This window comes from Leuciscus leuciscus (genome assembly GCF_965113295.1).
Source record: "Leuciscus leuciscus genome assembly, chromosome: 2".
Taxonomy (NCBI): domain Eukaryota; kingdom Metazoa; phylum Chordata; class Actinopteri; order Cypriniformes; family Leuciscidae; genus Leuciscus; species Leuciscus leuciscus.
Window position 1 is genome coordinate 501122 of NC_138726.1, and position 20597 is coordinate 521718.

At 42.8% G+C, this 20597-nt stretch overlaps 1 protein-coding gene across 1 annotated transcript; it reads right to left on the reverse strand.

Moving 5' to 3' along the window:
- Positions 1-6003: 6003 nt before the first annotated feature.
- On the reverse strand, positions 6004-12613 carry LOC309492964 (sterile alpha motif domain-containing protein 9-like; the record flags this gene model as incomplete). Its single annotated transcript, XM_082161995.1, has 3 exons — positions 12596-12613; positions 6161-8825; positions 6004-6051 (listed from the first exon to the last, which is right to left on the reverse strand). Exons 2-3 carry the CDS (start codon positions 8696-8698, stop codon positions 6004-6006), a joined length of 2586 nt encoding a protein of 861 aa, XP_082018121.1. The 5' UTR covers positions 8699-8825; positions 12596-12613.
- Positions 12614-20597: the final 7984 nt, after the last annotated feature.

The following is a 20597-nucleotide window of genomic DNA, read 5'->3' on the forward strand; positions in this document are numbered from 1 at the left end:
AAACCAGATTAACTACTCCACTGTATGTGTGTGTGTACATTGTAAAAATTGGATTTCATACATTCATTTCTTATTCAAACAGAATCCTGTCATCCAGCATCTCATCCATTCCTCTTCATCATTATCCTGTTATTAGATGTGTTTTAGGTGGATTGATCTCACCAAATGCTTTTTTTTAATCTTCGCTATTGCTTCAGTGCAAGTGAACAAGCACGCTGTAATTTGTTGTTGTGACGTGTGTGTTCAAGTAAACCAGATATGAACAGATTCTGCAGTACGCTGTTTAATATATCATGATGACTCACGAGTATTTGTGCTAAATCTGCGCAGATTTGTCTTACACAAACCAGCAAAGTGAGTAAATATAAGCGTGATCTAACAGCGTTTCCCGCCACAGTTGATTCTTACCCGATTTGGCGGGTGTTCATTTCTAACCCTGTATATTAGTGCAGACCACTGACCTGATGATGACTGAAGGACAATAATATTACAGCTATAGGTTTCATGAATCAGCTGTTATGAGGCTTTTAAAACTGCACTTCCCTCTGGTTGTGTTTAATCACGGTGGAATAAAGCTTACCATGTGTTAATGTTGGAAGCAGTAAATCTCTGTGAAAAACAGGCCGATCGTTCAGATAAAAAAAAAAAAAAAAAAAAACTAATTCTGTGCTAATTGAAAGAAAACAAGTTGACAAATATTTGATAATATAGCATATACAGAGATTTTCAAGCAATTTTATGTAAGCCGGTCATTTTTGACCCGGAACCACAAGTGTGATTTACTGGTTAAACATTAAAGCACTAGTGGGATAAATTGTATTTAAATATTTTATTAAATTTAGTCAAAATTGCCCTTAAATATTTTTTTTTTCTAAACCTGAGGTGTGCAAGCTCAGATTGAGGCCTGTGATCAGTCGGATCCAGAAAGAAACACAAAACCTGTGCTAATGGACTAAACTGTTTTACAGCGTCGTTTAACTTATATTCCTCAACAACATGCATGAACCACTGAGACTTATGCTGACTAAGACAAACAAAAACTAGCCAAAAACTTCCTTTTTGACAAATATCAAATAGAAACAAATACAGTCGTCTGTATTTACATTTTTCTTTATTTTGCTAATGTTTTGGGGATTTTCCCGTCCCAATCACAGAATACACTCTTAAAACAAATGTTTTGGCTCTAGAAAATTAGCTTGCATCGATGTTTCTTGAGTTATGACGACTTCTAATGAAATTATATTCAGACAACAAACTGCACTGAGTTTGAGGAACTTCGTTTGTTGCATGAACACACATTTTTAAGTCGACTACACAAATTAAGTTCAAACTAGTTTCAACTAAGTAAATCATAAATGGACTGTTGGCCCTGGATCCAGCTTAATCTTATCTGTTTTATTAACAGCTGGCATAACACATACTATATTATTTAGCATGTACATTTATTAAACAAGATGTTATTTGTCACTGGCATTACAGTCATTGCTCATTGAACAACAAATATTGTACAGATAAATTTGATCACCATCTGTGAAATATTCTGTATTGTAACTATAACAAACTGATTCGACACTTGGGTTGAAGATTCACATGCAGCTTTGTTGGGTCAATCATAATGGTAATCCATATAACGAGCAAAGGCTCAAATACAGAGGCAAACAATTCATATAAACAACAGGACAGAGAATCAAAAAACAGCAAAACGCTCAGAAATTCAGTGTAACAACATTCAAGACTTCGCAAGGTGTGAGTGGAAACACAGAGCTTAAACAGGCACGATTAAACGAGGTAATAACACACAGGTGGAAGACATCAACCAATAATGAGTGTGTAGGGATGGGTGTTGGCAGAGCCCGTCTACGGAGAGCCTTGGCCATAGACATCATATAGATAGACGCCCTATCGACCGCTACTGCCTACTGGCGCGGGTGAGCCGTGGGGCCGCCATCTTAGACCGGTCACCCGCTCCACTCAGTGTAATCTGTATGGCAGGTGCAATGAGCTGTCAGCGCATTTAATTAATCATACCTCACTGAATACCGAACTGATTTTCACACGGGTTTGTTTGCTGCAAAGGTCATTCATGTAGCTATTATACAGGACACATGGTTCGGCGTATTTTAATATTCATAGTAGGCTTAACAGTAATATAATATTCTGATATAAGATATAAAGTGACCAGACGTCCAAAATCAAAATATGTGATGTAGGATATAAGCTATTTTATAAATCACACACTATAAATATGATAAAGAAGCAGAAACAGATAGTTGCAGTAAAGTAAGATATTTTAATATAAATAAACGTGTGTGTTTTACATTTACATTGCTTCCTGATATCACGTGCGCAAACACAAATAACCTATATTTATATAAAACAGTTATGTCCGGTCGAACAATGTATGAATTAACTTAAGATTGGATTGCGGTAAAAGTAAGTTTCGTGCCTCTTACAAGTGCTTTCGAACTTCTTTCTGATCTGAATTGGTATGTGGAAAACACTTGAGTTGAGGGAGGGAGAAAACACGCAACTGAATGCCTTTTCAAGCGTCTCAATACTTGAAAAACCACAGGAAACTACTTTTAAACACGAAATTACTTGATTTACAGAGGGTCTATTCGCACGTCTCTATTAATATAAACGTTACCTGAGGTAATTTTCCTAGACCTTTTTACAGAAGGTAAAAGTCGCCGTAATCTTTACTGACATTGTCCGAAATGATTACTGAGATGGCACATTCGGACGGGACTAAAATAACCGAGAAGCTCTTGTAATTATTACTTTACCCCACCTCTCCATGTCAGGTGAACACCGGCTGGTACAGTAAACATAGCCTAGCTAACGTTAGCTGGCTACGATATCAGTACAGTAATATCAAAGATCCTGGCTCCTTCTCAATTATCTGGTAATATTCTATTCACAAAATACAACCAATAGTGCGGTAATGTTAAAAGTAATCCCCTGGGCCCTATTTGCGATGGTCCGCCGATTAGAACAGGAAAATACTCCACAGTGCTCTAGCATCTTCACTGCTGCCACGCAACGAAACTAGGAATACGACCGGTTTAAGATGGCGGCCGCATTTCTCAGTGCCCAGCGGCCAATAGGGCATCTAGTCTCTATATAATATCTATGGCCTTGGCACTTCCTATTAGCCCCATTGTATCGATCTTGGTTGCAGTTCCATTAGAATTCCACTGGAGGTGATCGCGGGCGAGTGCAGACTGAATGAGAGTCTATGGGGCTAGACGGCTAAATGTGTCTCTTTCACCCGATTGCCGTTGAGAAATCTCAGATTTTATTGTAGGTTTTGCAAGTTCAACATGGGTTATAGGTCGAAAGTTGAATGAACGAGTACTTATTTCTTTTCGATTTCTTACAGGTTGAGTTGTTGTTGCCCATAACACGCTAGCATTCTGCTAATGACGTCAGCATTCTGACGTCATTGACATTTTAAAAGACTTTTTAAACCAAATAAGTGACTCTAAAAAATCTAACACCCAGCAATGTGTAATTTCTTTGCATCTCCTTTCGAATACAACATTAAAATTACTAGACAAAAAATTATATCCTGAGAAAAGTGGATTTTGAGGGTTTTTCGCCATAGACCTCCATTCATTCTGCACTCGCCTGCGAGCGCCCCCGCATGGACAGAGACGTGTTACTGCAGCCAGTCCAGAAACCGGAAGTAAGCAGAGAGTGCCAATTCTCTTCCTATTAGACATTCTCTGGTGTTGGGAACTGAAGTTCATGAAGGGAAAGCAAGCGAGTCTGATCAGCTGGATGACATTAACATTAAAAGAGATAAACATTAGTACTTTCCTTAACCTTTAAAACAAAATATTTAAAGACTCAAAGATCATATAATTGATAATATGGTTATTTCAGCAATCAAAGCCCACACTCAGGATCAGACATAAGACGACACAGGTAAACTGAAGAAAGGGGCGTAAGGGAAAATCTTCCACAGTCTTTGTTATCCAGAGATGCGGATCCGAGAAGAACCGGACGGGTTACGGACTATAAGATGTGGAGGCGTGGTCTGAGTTTTCAAACCAGCATTTGAGTCCAGCTCAACATGAAGAACAGCTGGAGAGATTATGATCATGAACACTACAGATCTAATCACCATGATACCGTATACTTGCTGTAATGTTTTACTGCAGCCGCATTCAGGGACAGCAAGATATAATGTTATATTACTGTTTTTGGAGCAGATGTAGCCACACCACCACTGAAAATATACATCTCAAAGTTACAGATTGTGCATAAATAATAATCAACTCAATTCACTGATGGGAATTGTGATAGAGCGGAAACTTGTTGTCCTGGTGTTTAGATAAAGCAAGAGATATTGTGAAATAATTCAGATAACAAATGCATGTCAAATGTAAATGACATGAATAAAAAGGAAGTTTTCCAACAGCATTTGTTTTCACTTACAAAATATTAAGAGGTCAAAACTAACAATAATTTTAACTTACAGACCCACCACCAGAATGATCTAATTATCTAATCGTCTATTTGCACTGTTGAGCATTTTCAGGGTCAATGAAGAACATAATTTAGAGCATTTGATAATCCATGAACTCTGCAGAGAAACAGAATAAAATCTTTACTGAAAGAAAAATACAATTGATACATTACACACAGTCAAACCAAAATGTATTCAGACAATAAAATGTTTAGATAATAAATCTATTTATATAATAAAAAAGAAAAGAACTCAAAGTTATCAAATCGGTTGATATTTGACTGGTTTTGTCAAGTCAAGTCAAGTTTATTTGTATAGCGCCTTTCACAATACAGATTGTATCAAAGCAGCTTCACAGTATTACATTTAAATAATACAACAAAGTTTGTTTCAAGAGGAATTTATTGATTGATAAAATTAAATTAAATATCCCCAAAATATCCCCAGTTTTGTCTGTCCTTCTGTTAGACTGTCTCACACATGAATTATGTTGAATATCTGTCAGCTGTTAAATTTAACTACACAATTAGATAATAGCAGTTTAGCTCAACCAATCACCAAGCAATGCTTCATTTTGTTCAGTCTGTGTGTAAAAAGAGCATTAGCAATTAAAGACAAAACACTTCAGCAAAACATGATCAGGTCGAAGTGTCCCAATAAATTTTGGTCCAAAATGTGTATAAATGTCACTAGTATGAAGAGTTTTTCTGTATAATATGTCATGGTTACTTTATTTTGCTCTCCTCACTCACATTAATGAAGTATAGTGTCCTGCACACACTAATAATAATTTGTATATATATATATATATATAACAAATTATATCTGGTGTCTGAATAATTTTTGGTTTGACTGTATATCATCTACATTTTTAACACAACTAAACTTCACTACTGACAAATGCTTGGCAAATATGTGAATTATGAGCAGAGGTGTAAAGTCCAGGTTCAGAAAGTAAAAGTCCTCCTCAGTATTTTGTTCCAATCACCTGATTTGCTTATTAGCTCAGTTTTTCCAGCCAGGAGAGAGAACAAATGAGTGAAATCAGTTCATGGGTTGAATTAACGAATGGCAGGACTTTTACTTTCTGACCCCTGGACTTTACACCTCTGTTTATGAGTCTGAAATATAAAGCATATACTTACAGTTCTGATATGTGATGTTGTAGGCGACAGGTCCTCCGATTGTGAAGCCGAGGTAGAAAGACATGTGTCCTTGTTTGCAAGCGTTGGCCTGTTTGTAGGCGTTGACTTCAATCTGTTGCCTATTTCTAACAGCAAACACTCGATGATTCTTGACTATCCCATCGATTCGCTGAAGACATTCAACTTCTACACTTTCATATCCTTCAGTGAAGAGCTCCAGATCCGTTTGGTGTAGTTCTGAGTGAACCAGTCTCTGCGACCCGTTCTGATGTGGTTTTAAGGCATGAACGAGTCTCTGCAACCCTTCTCCTTTCCCATAGAAGAACAGAGGAACCAGGAAGCGGCCGTGAAGATGTTTCTGATACGTCCTCCCGTAAGACTGAATCATATATTGCACACAGTCTCCAAGGTTTGGAGGGTTTGGCTTTGCTTCTTCAGGCCAAAAGAGCAAAAGGATCAAGAGGTAAAACTCTGGGCTTCTGCCTTCAGATTTAGTCGACCACAGTTTCTGTAACATGTCCTGAAGCTCTTCTGCCCTTACCGCCGGCTCACCAGCCTGACTCAAGATGATGTTGGCAAGAATGTAGAGGATGGTTTGGGTTTCATCTTCAGACTGGGGGTTTTCAATCGCACTCAAATTCAGTTTAAGCACATTGATGTCAGACTTTAGGAAATGAAGCATTCCTGCAAAAGTCTTCTGTTTTCTCTCATTCAGGGTCTCTTCTTCAGTCTGCGTTCCCTGTGTAAAGTACAGCTTGTAGCAATCCTCAACATCTCTACGGAAGTATTCTGGTTCCTCTGTTTTGTTGCTTGGGCTTGAGAATGTCAGGTACCTTTCGAAGAAATCACACTTCGACTCAACTTTACCTCTGAGACCATTGATGAAATCATGGTATGTTTGTTCAAGACGATTTCTTGGACTGATTAAGGGCCTCAAATCATAAATCTCCTTGCAAACCTGTAGAAAACCAAAGTGGCCCCTGTTATTGAATTTGGTGTCATCATCTAACTCGTCTTCAGCTGCTTTCTCTTCTTCTTCAAATGCTTTAATGGCTAACCGTGCAATGTCCAAACGCGTGTTTATGTCTGTACATGGTTTTTTTACTTTTGTCCATTCCCTCACAATCCAGATCCTTGACAGGTTGTTTTTGTGAACTTGCCCCAATGTGTCCCTAATATGAGATTTTTTGTGGTCTCTTTTAATTGCCTCTTTTGCCCATTTTTCTGCCTCACCATATTTGCTTTTCTTATCAACCTTGATGTAATACAAACGTGCAAGTGCTTGAGGATAAAAAGGGTCTTTGGGGAACAAATTTGAAGCCCTCTCCAACAATTCAATGCATTTGTTAGTAGTACCTTCCCTCATGATATCAAGATTCAGTCTGGAAAACTTCTCCTTTTCTACCAGACCCTCAGGTCTTATGAATAACAGTCTCTTGCAGATTTGCATATAATCACTCTGATTTCCTTTTACCATCTTGTTCAAGAAGTCAAGAGTGATGTCAGATCTTTTCAGATTGTTCTCTTTGAACCTTTTCAGACATGCATCAGCAATCATCGGATGTTTCAGACGAATGCAGTTTGCTTTTTCCTTTCCGTCAGAGAAAACGACTAAGAGATCCATGAAAGGCTTCATTATCTCTTCCACCGAAGGTTTTCCCTTATTAGTGGGCCATTCACTTTGCTCAATGAATTTCTTGCACAAAGGCTTCGACAAGTGTGAACCCGGGACATATGAATTTATCAAAGCCAAGAAACTGAGAAGTTTAGTGCTGCTGGACGTTTTGTCCTTTTCAATGAGATTGGCCATTTCTCCTGTGATCATTTTCTCTGCTTCCTCTTTCTGGAAACCTCCCTGCATTATGTTAAAGGCATGAAACGTGTTTGACATTTTCTTGTGTTTTTCTTCAATCTCCAGCCTTTTCTCAGCAAACCTCTCCTTCTCCTCTGGTAAGAGCTCCAGTTTCAGCTTCGCGTGGCTTTTCTCTCGAACACTCTTCCGGACAGCATTAATAATGATCAATGCAGGACCGTCGGTCTGATCATGCAGAGGCTTTGACTGCAGATTCTTTAATAAGTGACGCAGTGGCTTGTCATGTTTGTTATCCAACAGGAGAAGCACAGGTTTTTTATGTGTTTTATATTTTCCAAGCAGTTCCTTTGACATATTTTCAATCTCTCTTGTAAACTCATCTTTATTTTTTGAAACCTCTGTTTTGAACGGGTCTGTCCAGGTTTCACATGTGAACTCTTCCCTCAAGTATTCCTGCAGTCTCTCCCTGGCTAGGACTGATCCGCTGCTGTCTTCATCGTACAACAGATTTATGGTTGTAACTTTCCACTGGCTTTTTCTCTGTAGTCGGATCTGTTGCAGAAGTTTTTCCTTGAATTGTTTGATTTTCTCTTCAGAGGGTTTGGAACCAAGAATCATTGTGTCGTTTAGACTGAAGTCTTTAGTGCTCCAGTCCAAAATTATCACAACTGGAGTTTGTGTGTTGATGTCCCTATTATGGATTTCTTTAATCAGGTTTTTCCAGAGCTCATTCTTGAAAGGCAGGTCATTGTCCAGCTTTTCCTTGGTGTCTAGTAGCAGCAGCACAGTTTTCTGTTCTCGTTTTGCGTATTGTTCTTCATTAGACAGCAGAAAAAGGTCCAGCACTTGTTTCGACAGCTCTTTGGTGTCGAAGTCAGAATCGATGGCTCTGGCACATCTGAGATCTGTCCGGAAGTGCCAAAGCACCTGCATGCCGAGGGTTGATCCTCCACTGCCAGGCTGGTATTGTAAAGAAACATCACTGATAAGACAGCTTTTTTCTTTTTTCCTCTCGATGAACTGTATTAAATCATTAAAGCCGTCCCTTTCGACCAATGATAAGTTTGCCGATGTGTAAAAATTCAGCCAAGTTGGTGGGGCTCCTTGGAGAAAGTCGAGCTCTTGCTGTCTGGCTCTGTCCGGGTTTATCTCTACAGTCTCAAACATATCGGACCATACAATGTCGAAGCATGATAGTGAATCTCTAAGTTTAGTTGGAATTGGAATTGTTTCACCGGGATTGCTTGAAGGTAATTGGTACATCATCAATCCTGTTTTATTTTCACAGTTGTCTCAAAATTGTGTCTCAAAATTGTTGATAAGTTCCTGTGTGTCCTTATTCCAGTGCCGAGATGGGAATCAAGAAGAACGGGATAAGTATAGTTCTCAAAGGCTAAATAAACAAACACAAAAGAACAATGATAAAAGATTAGTGGAAGATGAGCCGAGTGAGAACAAAAGAAACATCCATGGCACAGACATTAGACAAAAATCACATAACCATGATTCTAGTGGTGCAACGGATCATCATTGATCCGTGATCCGTTCGGATCAATATCCTCGGTTCGGCACTCACGTGATCCGCGGATTGATTTATGAAAAAAAATTTGTGCGCATGTTCAGTCCACACACAGCGTGGTCATGGCGAGCGTTATGAACCGTAGAGAGCGTGACGCCTAATTCGCGCCGCAAAACCTCCAGACGTGCGTAAACGCGTCTTTACATTGACTTCACATTGAAATCATTCGCGCCAGACGCTCTATTCGCGTTTGGTGTGAACGCAGCATGGGTGACGGCGAGAGAGAGAGAGAGAGAGAGAGAGAGAGAGAGAGAGAGAGAGAGAGAGAGAGAAAGAGTGCCTGCGAGTGCGAGCGAGCAAGGTAATACGTTGTCAAATATGTTTAAACTTAAATGAACTACATATACAAGTAGTTATGTCTCTTTGTATTAATTTGTCCTGTTATTGACATAGGCCTAATGCGCGTCATTGACAAAATACGCAACCAGATGTTCGAATAATTCGAATATGTGTTTTTTAGAGGGAATATTCGAACGTCATTTTTTAGCAATTTTGACAGCCCTATATGACAGTGGAAACACATAAAGCATTGGTCCATGTTTAAAGGAAGGAGATGCCTTTTTATGTTGCACTTTAAGTTGTTTTTCATTAATTACGTTAAAAAGAAGATATTATGCCTTGTGCACTTTAAGTTGATTTTATATATTTTAATTTAATAATTTAAAAGTGTTAATAATTTTTTTTTTTTTTTTTTGCTGATCCGAAAAATGATCCGATCCGTGACTCTGATCCGAGAAACGATCCGAACCGTGAGTTTTTTGATCCGTTGCACCCCTACATGATTCCACACCTAACAAGAAACGCTAGGATTAGCTTGTTAGTACATGTTATTATTTGTAGCTTCATTCAAAAATATCTTACTTTAAATTAACTCATTAAATCATGGTTCCATGTGGAATCACTATCGACCCTGTTCACGTTTTAGTGAGTATTAAAGTTATAAAACGCCTCAGTTATGACTGTAACCTCGGTTCCCTGAAGAGGAAACGAGACGATCCGTTGACTGACGCTGAGGGAACGTCTATACCAACGCCACCATAGCGCCAACTGTCGGTCTAGTGTGAAATCGCGAGGAGCAGCACCAGGACGAGAGCAACGGGGACCCTGGTGTAGAGTTGTTTCATACATCAATCGATCCTGTTAAGTGTGTATTATTTTTGTGTATACTCACAATAAAAACAACGTGTTGTGCTTTTTGCCAAATAAAGAAAAATAAACATGATGTGAGTTCTGCTTTCTCTCTGTCAGTGAAGTAAATTCTGAAACGCGTCCAAAAATGAACTGTAACTCAGCGAATACTCAGTCAAACAGGCATACAGACACACAGGCATGAAGCTTGAATTCTCTTCTTTTAAATGAAGTAAATTATATAAAAAACAAATATTCTCAGTTTATGTAATATGTATGAAAAGAGAGAGATGTCAGTCATTCTCATCTCAGCTCATTAAGTTTTAATGTGACCCCGCCCACGGAGAGCGCGCGCTATTCAAACGCAAAATATCTAAGGCGATCCATACAAACCTGTGAAACGCCCACATCAGCTGGATAACACACACCACGAGTTCACTTTCAGACTCATGTACTTTACGACGCTGTGAGGAATAATACTATCTTAATAATAATCCTGGAAAATTTACCTCAAGAAGTGCTGGAAGTTTCATTTCGAGGAGCAAACGGATCCGGCTGAGGAATAGGTCAGTTATATGCTTTGTTCTAATCGCAAGTGTCTGTACACGCAAAAAGACTGTTTAAATATGAATTGCATTTCTGTGTGTGAATGAATTAACAGCTTTTACCAAACTCTATTGCTATACTGAGATGAGTAAAAATCGACTACAAAATCGAATAGATTATAAAGTTTTTACTGTAAAATACTGCCACATCAAATAAGCTTATAATGTTGCCAATTTCTGCTCATATGAATTGAATTACGTATGATAAAATGTATACTTTAGTTTTTACAAAGAAAGATTACACTGGAAATATTGTTACAATTTCAATTGTTGTTGTAATTGTATAATCTTTTTAATAAAATAGCAAAAAAAAAATAAAAATAAATTATATATATATATATATATATATATATATATATACAAGGATATGTATACAAAATCTTGTAAACAAAATCGACAGGATGTCTGCTCCTATATTCTGACCACAGGAGGATTTGGCTCGCCAGCTTGCAAAGTGGACGCGAGCGCAATCCCCCCTGGTGATTTATGTAGGCGACCACTAATGTATTGTGCGGACAAGCTTGTGATGGTCCCTGAGGTCTGTGCGGAAAATCTTCAAAGCATGAAATACAGACAGTTGATGTGCCATGAGAGATGATGGTCCTTCCACAGACCCGAGTCAAGCGTCCTTCCAGGATCGCTCCCCAGCCCATGAGAGAGGCATCTGCCATTAGCAGCTTGCGACGACAAGAAGCTCCTAACATGTGGCCCTGGGACAGGAACCAAGGCTTCTTCCACATAACCAGGGCACGTAAGCATCGTCGCGTAACCCTGATCAACTCGTAATTCGTAACTCGGGGGAAACCCCCTGGTCCTGAGCCACCACTGCAGGGGTCTCATGTACAGCAGTCCGAAAGGTATCACGTTGGAAGCTGCTGCCATCAGACCCAACAGTCTCTGGAACTGTTTGACAGTGAGTGACTGGCCTAGCTTTCTACTTTTCACAGCCGAAAGGATGGACTCTATACATGCCAGTGACGGGCGTGCCTGCATTGACATTGAGTCCCAAACCACGCCTAGAAAAGTGGTCCTCTGAAGTGGAGAAAGCACACTCTTTTTGGCATTTAGCCATAACCCCAACTCTTTCATGTGGGCGAGAACAACATCTCGATGCCGAACCGCCAACTGATGCGACTGAGCTAGAATCAACCAATCGTCGATGTAGTTCATAATGTGAATACCCTGAAGCCGCATGGGCGCCAGAGCTGCATCCACGCATTTGGTGAAAGTGCGGGGTGATAATGCTAGGCCGAATGGAAGAACTCGATATTGGTAAGCTTTGCCCCCGAAAGCGAACCTCGGACCTGTGACATGGAAGGATGGAAATGTGGAAGTATGCGTCTCTGAGATCTATCGTAACAAACCAGTCCTCGGATCTGATCTGTGGCACGATTTGTCTCAGTGTTAACATTTAGAATTATGCACCAAATATTGAAGTCTCTGTCATTGTTTGGTACTTCATTATTATCTTTATTGTGCAAAATCTACTGTTGTTTACTGAAAAGTTTCTGAGTAAGCCATAAACTTTAACAGCATTAATTCAGTGCTATATTGTTTGAGTTCAATGTAAAACATTACTACACTCCAGCATTACAAAGGAAACTTCAAATATATATATATATTTTCAGTGTTGGTGAGAAAAGAGAAAGTCTCTCCTCTCGCTCGGCCGTTCGTGTTATAAATGTATGTTAATTTTTTTAATAAAAAAATAAATAAAAAATATATATATATTAAACTTTTTTAGATTTGCAATGTTAATAATCATGGAAACACATCATCACAGTCTGTGAAAAACAGTGTATTTGCTACAGTTAAATAATAAATGTCTGTGAAATGTGTGTATTGTCTCACCGATCTGCAGCGCTGTTGTTCAGTGTCCAACAGAGACGAGGAAACACAAGCTCTTATAGAGTGAAATATCACACCCCTCTTGTGTCATAAACCTGTTACACCTGAAGGGTTTTATATTCTGAGAAATAAATGACTCTCTAACAAAGAATGTTTATGTATGTTTATGTTTGATCTTTATAGCATGTATGACACTGACTTTAATATTGTAGCATTATGATGCATGTACGATGACAAGTTGATGCATTTATCAAGCCATTAATAACAAGTCTATACACATAAATATGGGTACAGTATATGCAATATTTTTTTTCCATTTTCTTGTAGAGATAGTCAAATCAAGTCACCTTTATTTATATAATGCTTTTTACAGTACATGTTGTTTCATCTTTTCAGAGATAACATGACAATAATGCATCAGTTCATCGGGTCGTGCTGCACATCATCGAGGAGATTCACCCGCATATGAAGCGCTAGTGAAAACCACTGGATAAATGTAGCACATTATTACTGTTATTATTATGTGATTTAGGGAATATGCTGAAGATTTTAAAGGGCAATAGCAGTAATGCAACAGGGTTTGAGGGACACATTTGACGGTTTTATACATTATGCATTACAATATATTGTATTTTATGTCAAAGACAATCAGTAAATACAACTACTCAAAACTGCTGATTAGATTTAGCAATATATATATAGTATGTTGTAAATTATGTAACCTTTAATTCAAAGTGAAGCTGAGAAAACGTGATTGAGGAACAAGAATTTGAAAAGGTATTTTTTTATTATTGTTATTCTTATGGTATTAATCATTATTTATTTGTTTGTTTGTTTGTTTGTTTATCACGGTCTATACATGGAAAACCGTGCATGAAAGTCAATTAACATTTTATGTAAATTATTCAGTATTGTATAAAATCCACCAGACTGAAGGAATGACCCGCATGTATTTACTCACTTCAGGAAGTGTCTATTTAAATGAAACATGATGAAAAGCATAGAAATGTATTTACTGGGAAAAGGGAAGGTTTTTCCCTGAAACTATATTCATGAAAGTAATTTAATTTCTCTGAAAATGAAAGTTATGACACAATAACACCTGTGAGAGTTTAATGTACAATATTCTGCTCATCTAAAGCAGTTCTGATGATTGGATTATAATTCAGACATCAGAGTCCTCAGTAAAGGAGTTAATAGATATTTAAATATATATATATGCTGTTCTGCAGATTCATATTTAGGGCCCAAAACCAATTTTGTTTCTCTGGAAATGAAAGTTCTCTCTCAGCAAACGTGAGAAAGCGTTTGTTACAAAAGATGCATTCGATTCACACACGTTCAGTTTCAGATTCAGTTTCGTTTTCTTGGAACTTCAGTCTGTGTTTCACTGTGTTCCTGTGTTTCCCTTTGGTTGTTATGGTTGGACATTTGAATTGTGTAAATATATTAGGGAGTGTGTGTGTGTGTGTGTGCAGGCGCAGGTCCTTCATCAGATCTGGAGTGTGTGTGTGTCCAGGCGCAAGTGCTTCATCAGATCTGGAGTGTGTGTGTGTGTGTGTGTGTGTGTGTGTGTGTGTGTGTGTGTGTGTGTGTGTGTGTGTGTGAGAGTGTGGGTGTGTGAGTGTGTGTGTGTGTGTGTGTGTGTGTGTGTGTGTTTGTGTGAGTGTGTCCAGGCGACGGTCCTTCATCAGATCTGGATCAGGCAGGCTGCGGGAAAACCTCGGGAAAAACAAAGACACTAATATTAGCGTAGACGCCATTCTTCTTATGATGTAACGAGTACATCAGGATTTATGGGAAGTGTTCCTGGTTCCGGCTGACCTAATCTATGCATATGACGTAATTTAGATATATTTTTAAGGTTGAAGAATGCGGTTTTACAGACACTAGACACGTGACTTTCAAATGAAAGATTGGTATCAAAGAGCACACCCAGGTTCCTGACGGACGACGAAGACTTAACAGAGCAGCCATCAAGTGTTAGACAGTATTCTAGGTTATTACGTGAGGACGTTTTTTTGTCCAATAATTAGAATCTCTGGGGGGGGGGGTTTTCAGAGTTTAGTAGTAGGAAATTACTAGTCATCCAGTTGTTTATATCAGCTATGCATTCCGTTAATTTTGTGAATTGGTAAGTTTCGTCAGGGCGTGAAGAAATATAGAGCTGACTAGGGCTGGCACTGTTCGTTCGAAAATCAATTGCACAATCGATCGGATCAACCAACACAAGTTTCGAAAAACGAAAATAGTGAATCGATTTTAACTGTCTTTTCTCGGAGCGCGTCCAGCTCGTCACGATACGCCCGCAGCGAACACGCGTCACACAGCGACTGCAGGCTCTGACACACACATAACAGCAGATTATACTTCTGCATAATGGGTCTCTTTTTACTACAAAACTGTGAATTCTGCGCGAAATGTGATTGTTGTCCATCATTCTGCGCAATTGTTGAAAAAGAAAAACGTCACGTCGCAACATTTGAAATATTTGCGTTTTAAACTATGAAGGCGAGCACTTTGAGCGAGAGTTATGTCGGTGAAGGAGTAATCAAATCCCATTCAATTATTCACTATAGAAAGTGAAAGTAAACTGACCGATGAGAGCTGAATCTACTCAACATGTTCTGATAACGTATATAGGCCTAACCTTAATTTATTTTCGTAATATTTCTCTTGTGGCCCATGGTGAAAAAAATGATAATTATTTTGTGTTAAACACGTTGTTTTTTAAATGAGGACTAATATAACATCTTCATCGCTGTGCGTCGGTTATACAGTGATGCGCTATGAAATTATTGCGGGGCTAATTCATTGTAATATTGATTTGATAATAAAAGTAGCCTCATAATAATAATTGTAACAGACCTTATGTTTGATTGTGTTATGATGCATTAATTCTGGATGTGCTGGCGCTCGTTCTATGTGTGTGTGCAATGCATTTTCCCCTCGAGGCTTGCCGTAGATAGTTTGCGTACTTGGGGTGTCATGGTCTTCTGGTTCTCTTACGAGAGGTTCTCTCGTATTGCGTAAGTTGCTTACGCTACGGGTAAAGTTGTCTTTTCTCGAGATCTGAAGCCAAAAAATTATCCTTAATTTTGTATTTATTGTCAACGCAGTGCGGCAGACAGCAGACCAAAGCAGGCTATAAGAGCGTGCTCATTGGCTGTCCTGCGGCAACTGCAGCAGCCTACCAGTGAGCCCTGCGTGACGTCACGCGCCTGGCCCGCCAGAATGGGTGTGGCTAGCGTGTATAAAAGAGGGGCTCACAGGCTGGAATTCTGATTTTCATGTCTTCAGCGAAGCTCTACGCATCGCTGGATCTTGAGAGCCGCCGCCGTTGAAACATGCGACCAGCAAGCCTAGGAAGCGTCTGAGGAAGCCGGCCGTTTTCGCCGCCTTCAGCCCTCCGTGCCTGCTACGCCATCCGGCGACATATCCTTTTCACTGCTGTGTGTGTTCGCCCCGCGACACACGCCTTCTCTCTAAAAGAGCGCGAGGCGTTTTTATCAAAATGCCTCGCATTTCCTGCGGCTCGTGCAAAGCCCCGCTCAGTCATGGAGACCGCCACGTCATCTGCGCTCTCAGGAATCCGGCCGTACTCGAGTCGGCGAGGATGCGGAGCTTCTGCGCCTTCTCACCAAGGCCGTTGACCAGCTTGGCCTCAAGTGGTCCCCGCCTGAGGAACCAGCGCCGAACAGGCTCGACGGCTGCTTTCTCCACCGCCGCCGCCGAGCACCCGCTTCAAGGACTGCACCTTTCCTTCCGGAGCTTCACACGGAACTCTCTAAATCGTGGAACGCTCCATTCTCCGCGAGAGTTTCCTCCCATACCTCCGCGGCGCTCTCACAGGTTGACGGCGCCGCCGAGAAGGGGTACAATGCCATTCCACCCGTGGAAGAGGCGGTCGCAGCGCACCTTTGCCCGCCCTCTGGATGGCGTTCAAAGGCTGCCCTCCCGTCTAAAGCCTGCAGGACCACCTCTGCCCTTGTCGGCCGCGCTTTCACTGCCGCCGGACAAGCTGCATCAGCCCTGCATTCCATGGCGATTTTACAGATCCTCCAAGCCGATCTCCTCCGTGTTTTGGACGAGAAAGGCTCGGTCAAAGCTTCACGCGCTGTCAGTCCCCGTCGTCATGGCTACTGCAGACGCTTATCTAGCAGCCAAAGAGCCGGTAAATCGACCCTCTCGCCTGCACTCAACCGCCGTTTTCACGGCGACTCAGAGAAATCTCAAAAAGAGCTCAATGTCTGGTTATTCGGCTCACGCCGCATGTGTTTCAAGTGTAGGAAATGTGCCCGCGTTTCTGTGTCCACCCCTACACACAAGCACTATAAACCCCGTGTCTCTATCAGAGCCCACTCTCATAAAGCGGACAAAAGCCGCTCGAGTGTTGAATGTAGGTCACGTGTCCACAACCCCGTGCCCACACCTACCCACTGCCCGCTCTGTTACACGGCCTCTCACTACCGGTCACCCGCGGTGTGTAAGTCCTGTGCCCGCCCCCGAGCGCTCACACATACTAACGAACACTGCACCCCCAGCGCCGCTATCGTGCGCTGTCCATCACACAATATGTTCCCCGTCCAAAGCCACCGGGTCAATGTGTGTAAAACGGCCAGCCATCTCTGCATGCGAGCCGCCGTATTCAAGCACCGAGAGCGCGCGCACCGCGCCCGCGCCTCCGAATCAGGTTTTCGAGCCCGCACATCACGGCTATCGGAACCCGGAGGCCATTCTGCCCTTAGCCATACATGTGAAAGCATGGGAAGCTATTCCAGGCGTGTCAGAATGGGTGCTGAGCACAGTGAGAGAAGGCTATTCACTGCAGTTCGCTTGCCGTCCCCCGCGCTTTCGAGCGCGAACCGAGACGAGAGTGAATGGGGAAGTAGCACACCTACTTCGTGCAGAGATAGCGAAGCTTCTGTGCAAAGGGGCCATAGAACCGGTACACCCTTCTATGACCGAGGCAGGTTTTTACAGCCGTTATTTCCTCGTGCCCAAGAAGGATGGAGCTCTCAGACCAATCCTAGATCTGAGATACTTGAACAAAGCTCTTATGATAAGACCGTTCAAGATGCTCACAACCAGACAGATTCTCGCGCAAATTCGCCCGAGAGACTGGTTTATCTCCCTCGATCTGAAAGACGCTTACTTTCAGATCCAGATAATACCCCGTCACAGGCCATTCTTGAGATTCGCCTTCGACGGTCAGGTATATCAGTACACCGTCCTGCCGTTCGGCCTGTCTTTAGCACCCCGTACGTTCATGAAGTGCATGGACACGGCTCTCGCTCCCCTGAGAGGTCAGGGCATGCGAATTTTGAACTATCTGGACGATTGGCTGATTCTAGCACAGTCAGAGAGAGAACTCATCTCTCACAGAACAGTGCTTCTCAGCCACCTGGAAAGCTTGGGTCTCGCGGTCAACTGGACCAAGAGCTCATTACTGTCCAGTCAGTCAACCTCTTTTCTGGGCTTGGAACTGGACTCTGTGGCAATGACGGCTCGGCTGTCGATACAGCGCGCGCGCCGTATCCAGCGCCTGGCTGCATCTTTCCAGCTGGGCAGCGCCGCACCCCTGAAAACGTTTCAGAGGATGCTGGGTTATATGGCTTCAGCTGCAGCAGTGCTTCAGCTGGGTCTATTACATATGCGCCCCTTACAACGCTGGTTGAACGCCCGTGCGCCTCGCCGAGCCTGGGCTTCCGGCGGCATTCGAATCAGAGTGACTCAAAGCTGCGTTTCAGCTCTGAGACCCTGGTTAGCGGCCGACTGGTACCAGCAGGGAGTGATAATGGGAGCCGTCTCACACCGCAAAGTTATCTCGACGGATGCATCCAACTCAGGTTGGGGCGCTCTGTTCGAGGGCAAACCGGTCTTTGGCCTGTGGTCAGACCAGGAAAAATGCCTCCACATAAACTGTTTGGAGATGATAGCGGTCGAGAACGCGCTCAAGCACTTCCTCCCACATATACGAGGTTACCACGTGCTAGTCCGTTCGGACAACATGTCTGTGGTGTCCTACGTGAACCGACAGGGCGGTGTCAGATCCAGAAATCTCTGCAATCTGACGAAACGCCTTCTAGTGTGGGCTCACCGCGCGCTGCGCTCGCTGAGAGCCGCACACGTGCCTGGCCACATGAATGTCGGTCCAGACAGACAGTCCAGGAACAACATTCCCCCGAGAATGGTCCCTGCACCCTCAGACAGTCCAGCTACTGTGGCACCTGTTCGGCAGGGCGGAAGTCGACCTATTTGCATCAAAAGACAACGCTCATTGCCCGAGGTTTTTCTCAAAGAGCGAGGACGCGCTGGCCGAAACCTGGCCCAGCCGCCCGCTGTATGCTTTCCCTCCGATCTCTCTGTTACCACAGGTAATAAAGAGGATCAGGGAAACGCGCCACTCGGTGCTCCTCATAGCCCCACGATGGGAGAACCAGATTTGGTACCCAGAGCTAGTGAGGCTGTCGCACTCACCCCCCTGGCCGATCCCGGTCAAGAGAGATCTCCTCTCTCAAGCCGGCGGATCGATATGGCATCCCCACCCAGAGCGCTGGTCTCTGCACGCGTGGGTAATCAACGGATACCCGTTGAACTGTCAGAAGGGGTCATAAACACGATCACGCAGTCTAGAGCCCCTTCCACGAGAAGACTCTACGCGTCTAAATGGTCAGTGTTCACTAAATGGTGCGCCATTAGGAGCCTGGATCCACGCACATGCGAGGTTTCGCGGGTGCTCTCCTTCCTACAAGAGCTGTTGGACAAGGGCAGGTCCCCCTCCACGCTCAAAGTATATGTTGCGGCTATCGCAGCGTTCGCTGAGACGACGCGCAGCCATGCAATAGGAAGAAATGAGCTCATTATCCGCTTCCTTAGGGGAGCCAGGAGGATGAACCCCCCGCGGCCCCCTTCGGTTCCTATCTGGGATCTTTCTGTGGTCTTGGAGGCCCTGAAAGCTTTTCCCTTTGAACCATTAGATTCCGTGGATTTGAAATACCTTTCGCTTAAAACCGTTTTTCTGATAGCTCTGGCATCAGTAAAACGCGTGGGGGATTTACACGCGCTGTCTGTCAGCCCTGCGTGTCTCGAGTTCGGACCTAATGACTCTAAAGTCATCCTCAAACCGAGACATGGTTACGTCCCAAAAGCGATTGGCACTCCCTTTAGGGCGCAGATCATCTCCCTGTCGGCTCTGCCTGCATCCGACAGTGATGATAGTGATAACCTCCTATGCCCCGTCAGGGCGCTGAGAGTGTACATCACACGCTCCGCCGCCTTCAGGCGTTCCGAGCAGCTTTTCGTTTCGTTTGGTGGGCGCACCAAGGGTCTCACCGCCTCGAAACAGAGTCTGTCTAGAACTCTAGATGGATAGTGGACGCAATCGCAGCTGCATATGCGTCCAAACACCTGCAGTGCCCTATGGGCATCAGAGCCCATTCCACCAGAGGCATGGCCTCTTCGTGGGCTTGGTCTAGCGGGATTTCTATTCATGACATATGTATGGCGGCAGGCTGGGACTCCCCCTCCACATTCGTGAGATTTTATAATCTGGAAGTCCCCGCCTTGCAGGCTAAACTGTTATCAGTCTAAGCGGGATGTATGTTCTGCCCATCTATTATGCGCAGACTACTCCTGTGTATTACTAGCTTTTCTGGTAAGCTGCACTAGGGATAAAAGTCTCTTTATACAGACCGGTGGTTCTGCTCTGTATTTTTCCCCATCATGCGCTGATGTATTAGTGCGGGCCCGCGTTGCTGGCCGCCTAGTCTTTACTTGTGGCGCTGGGGCTTACACTTTTCATACATGGACCGGCGAGGCCGCTCTATAGATATTTTCCCTGTGATGTGCTTGTGTACTGTGCTGGCCCGCGTTGCTGGCCGCACTCACCTCGGGTTTATACACAGACCGGCAGCGCCGCTCTGTACCCTTATGAAGTGCTTATGACGTGCTGGCCCGCGTTGCTGGCCGCCTGTTCTCGCATGTTACCTTCCCCGGGTTCCCT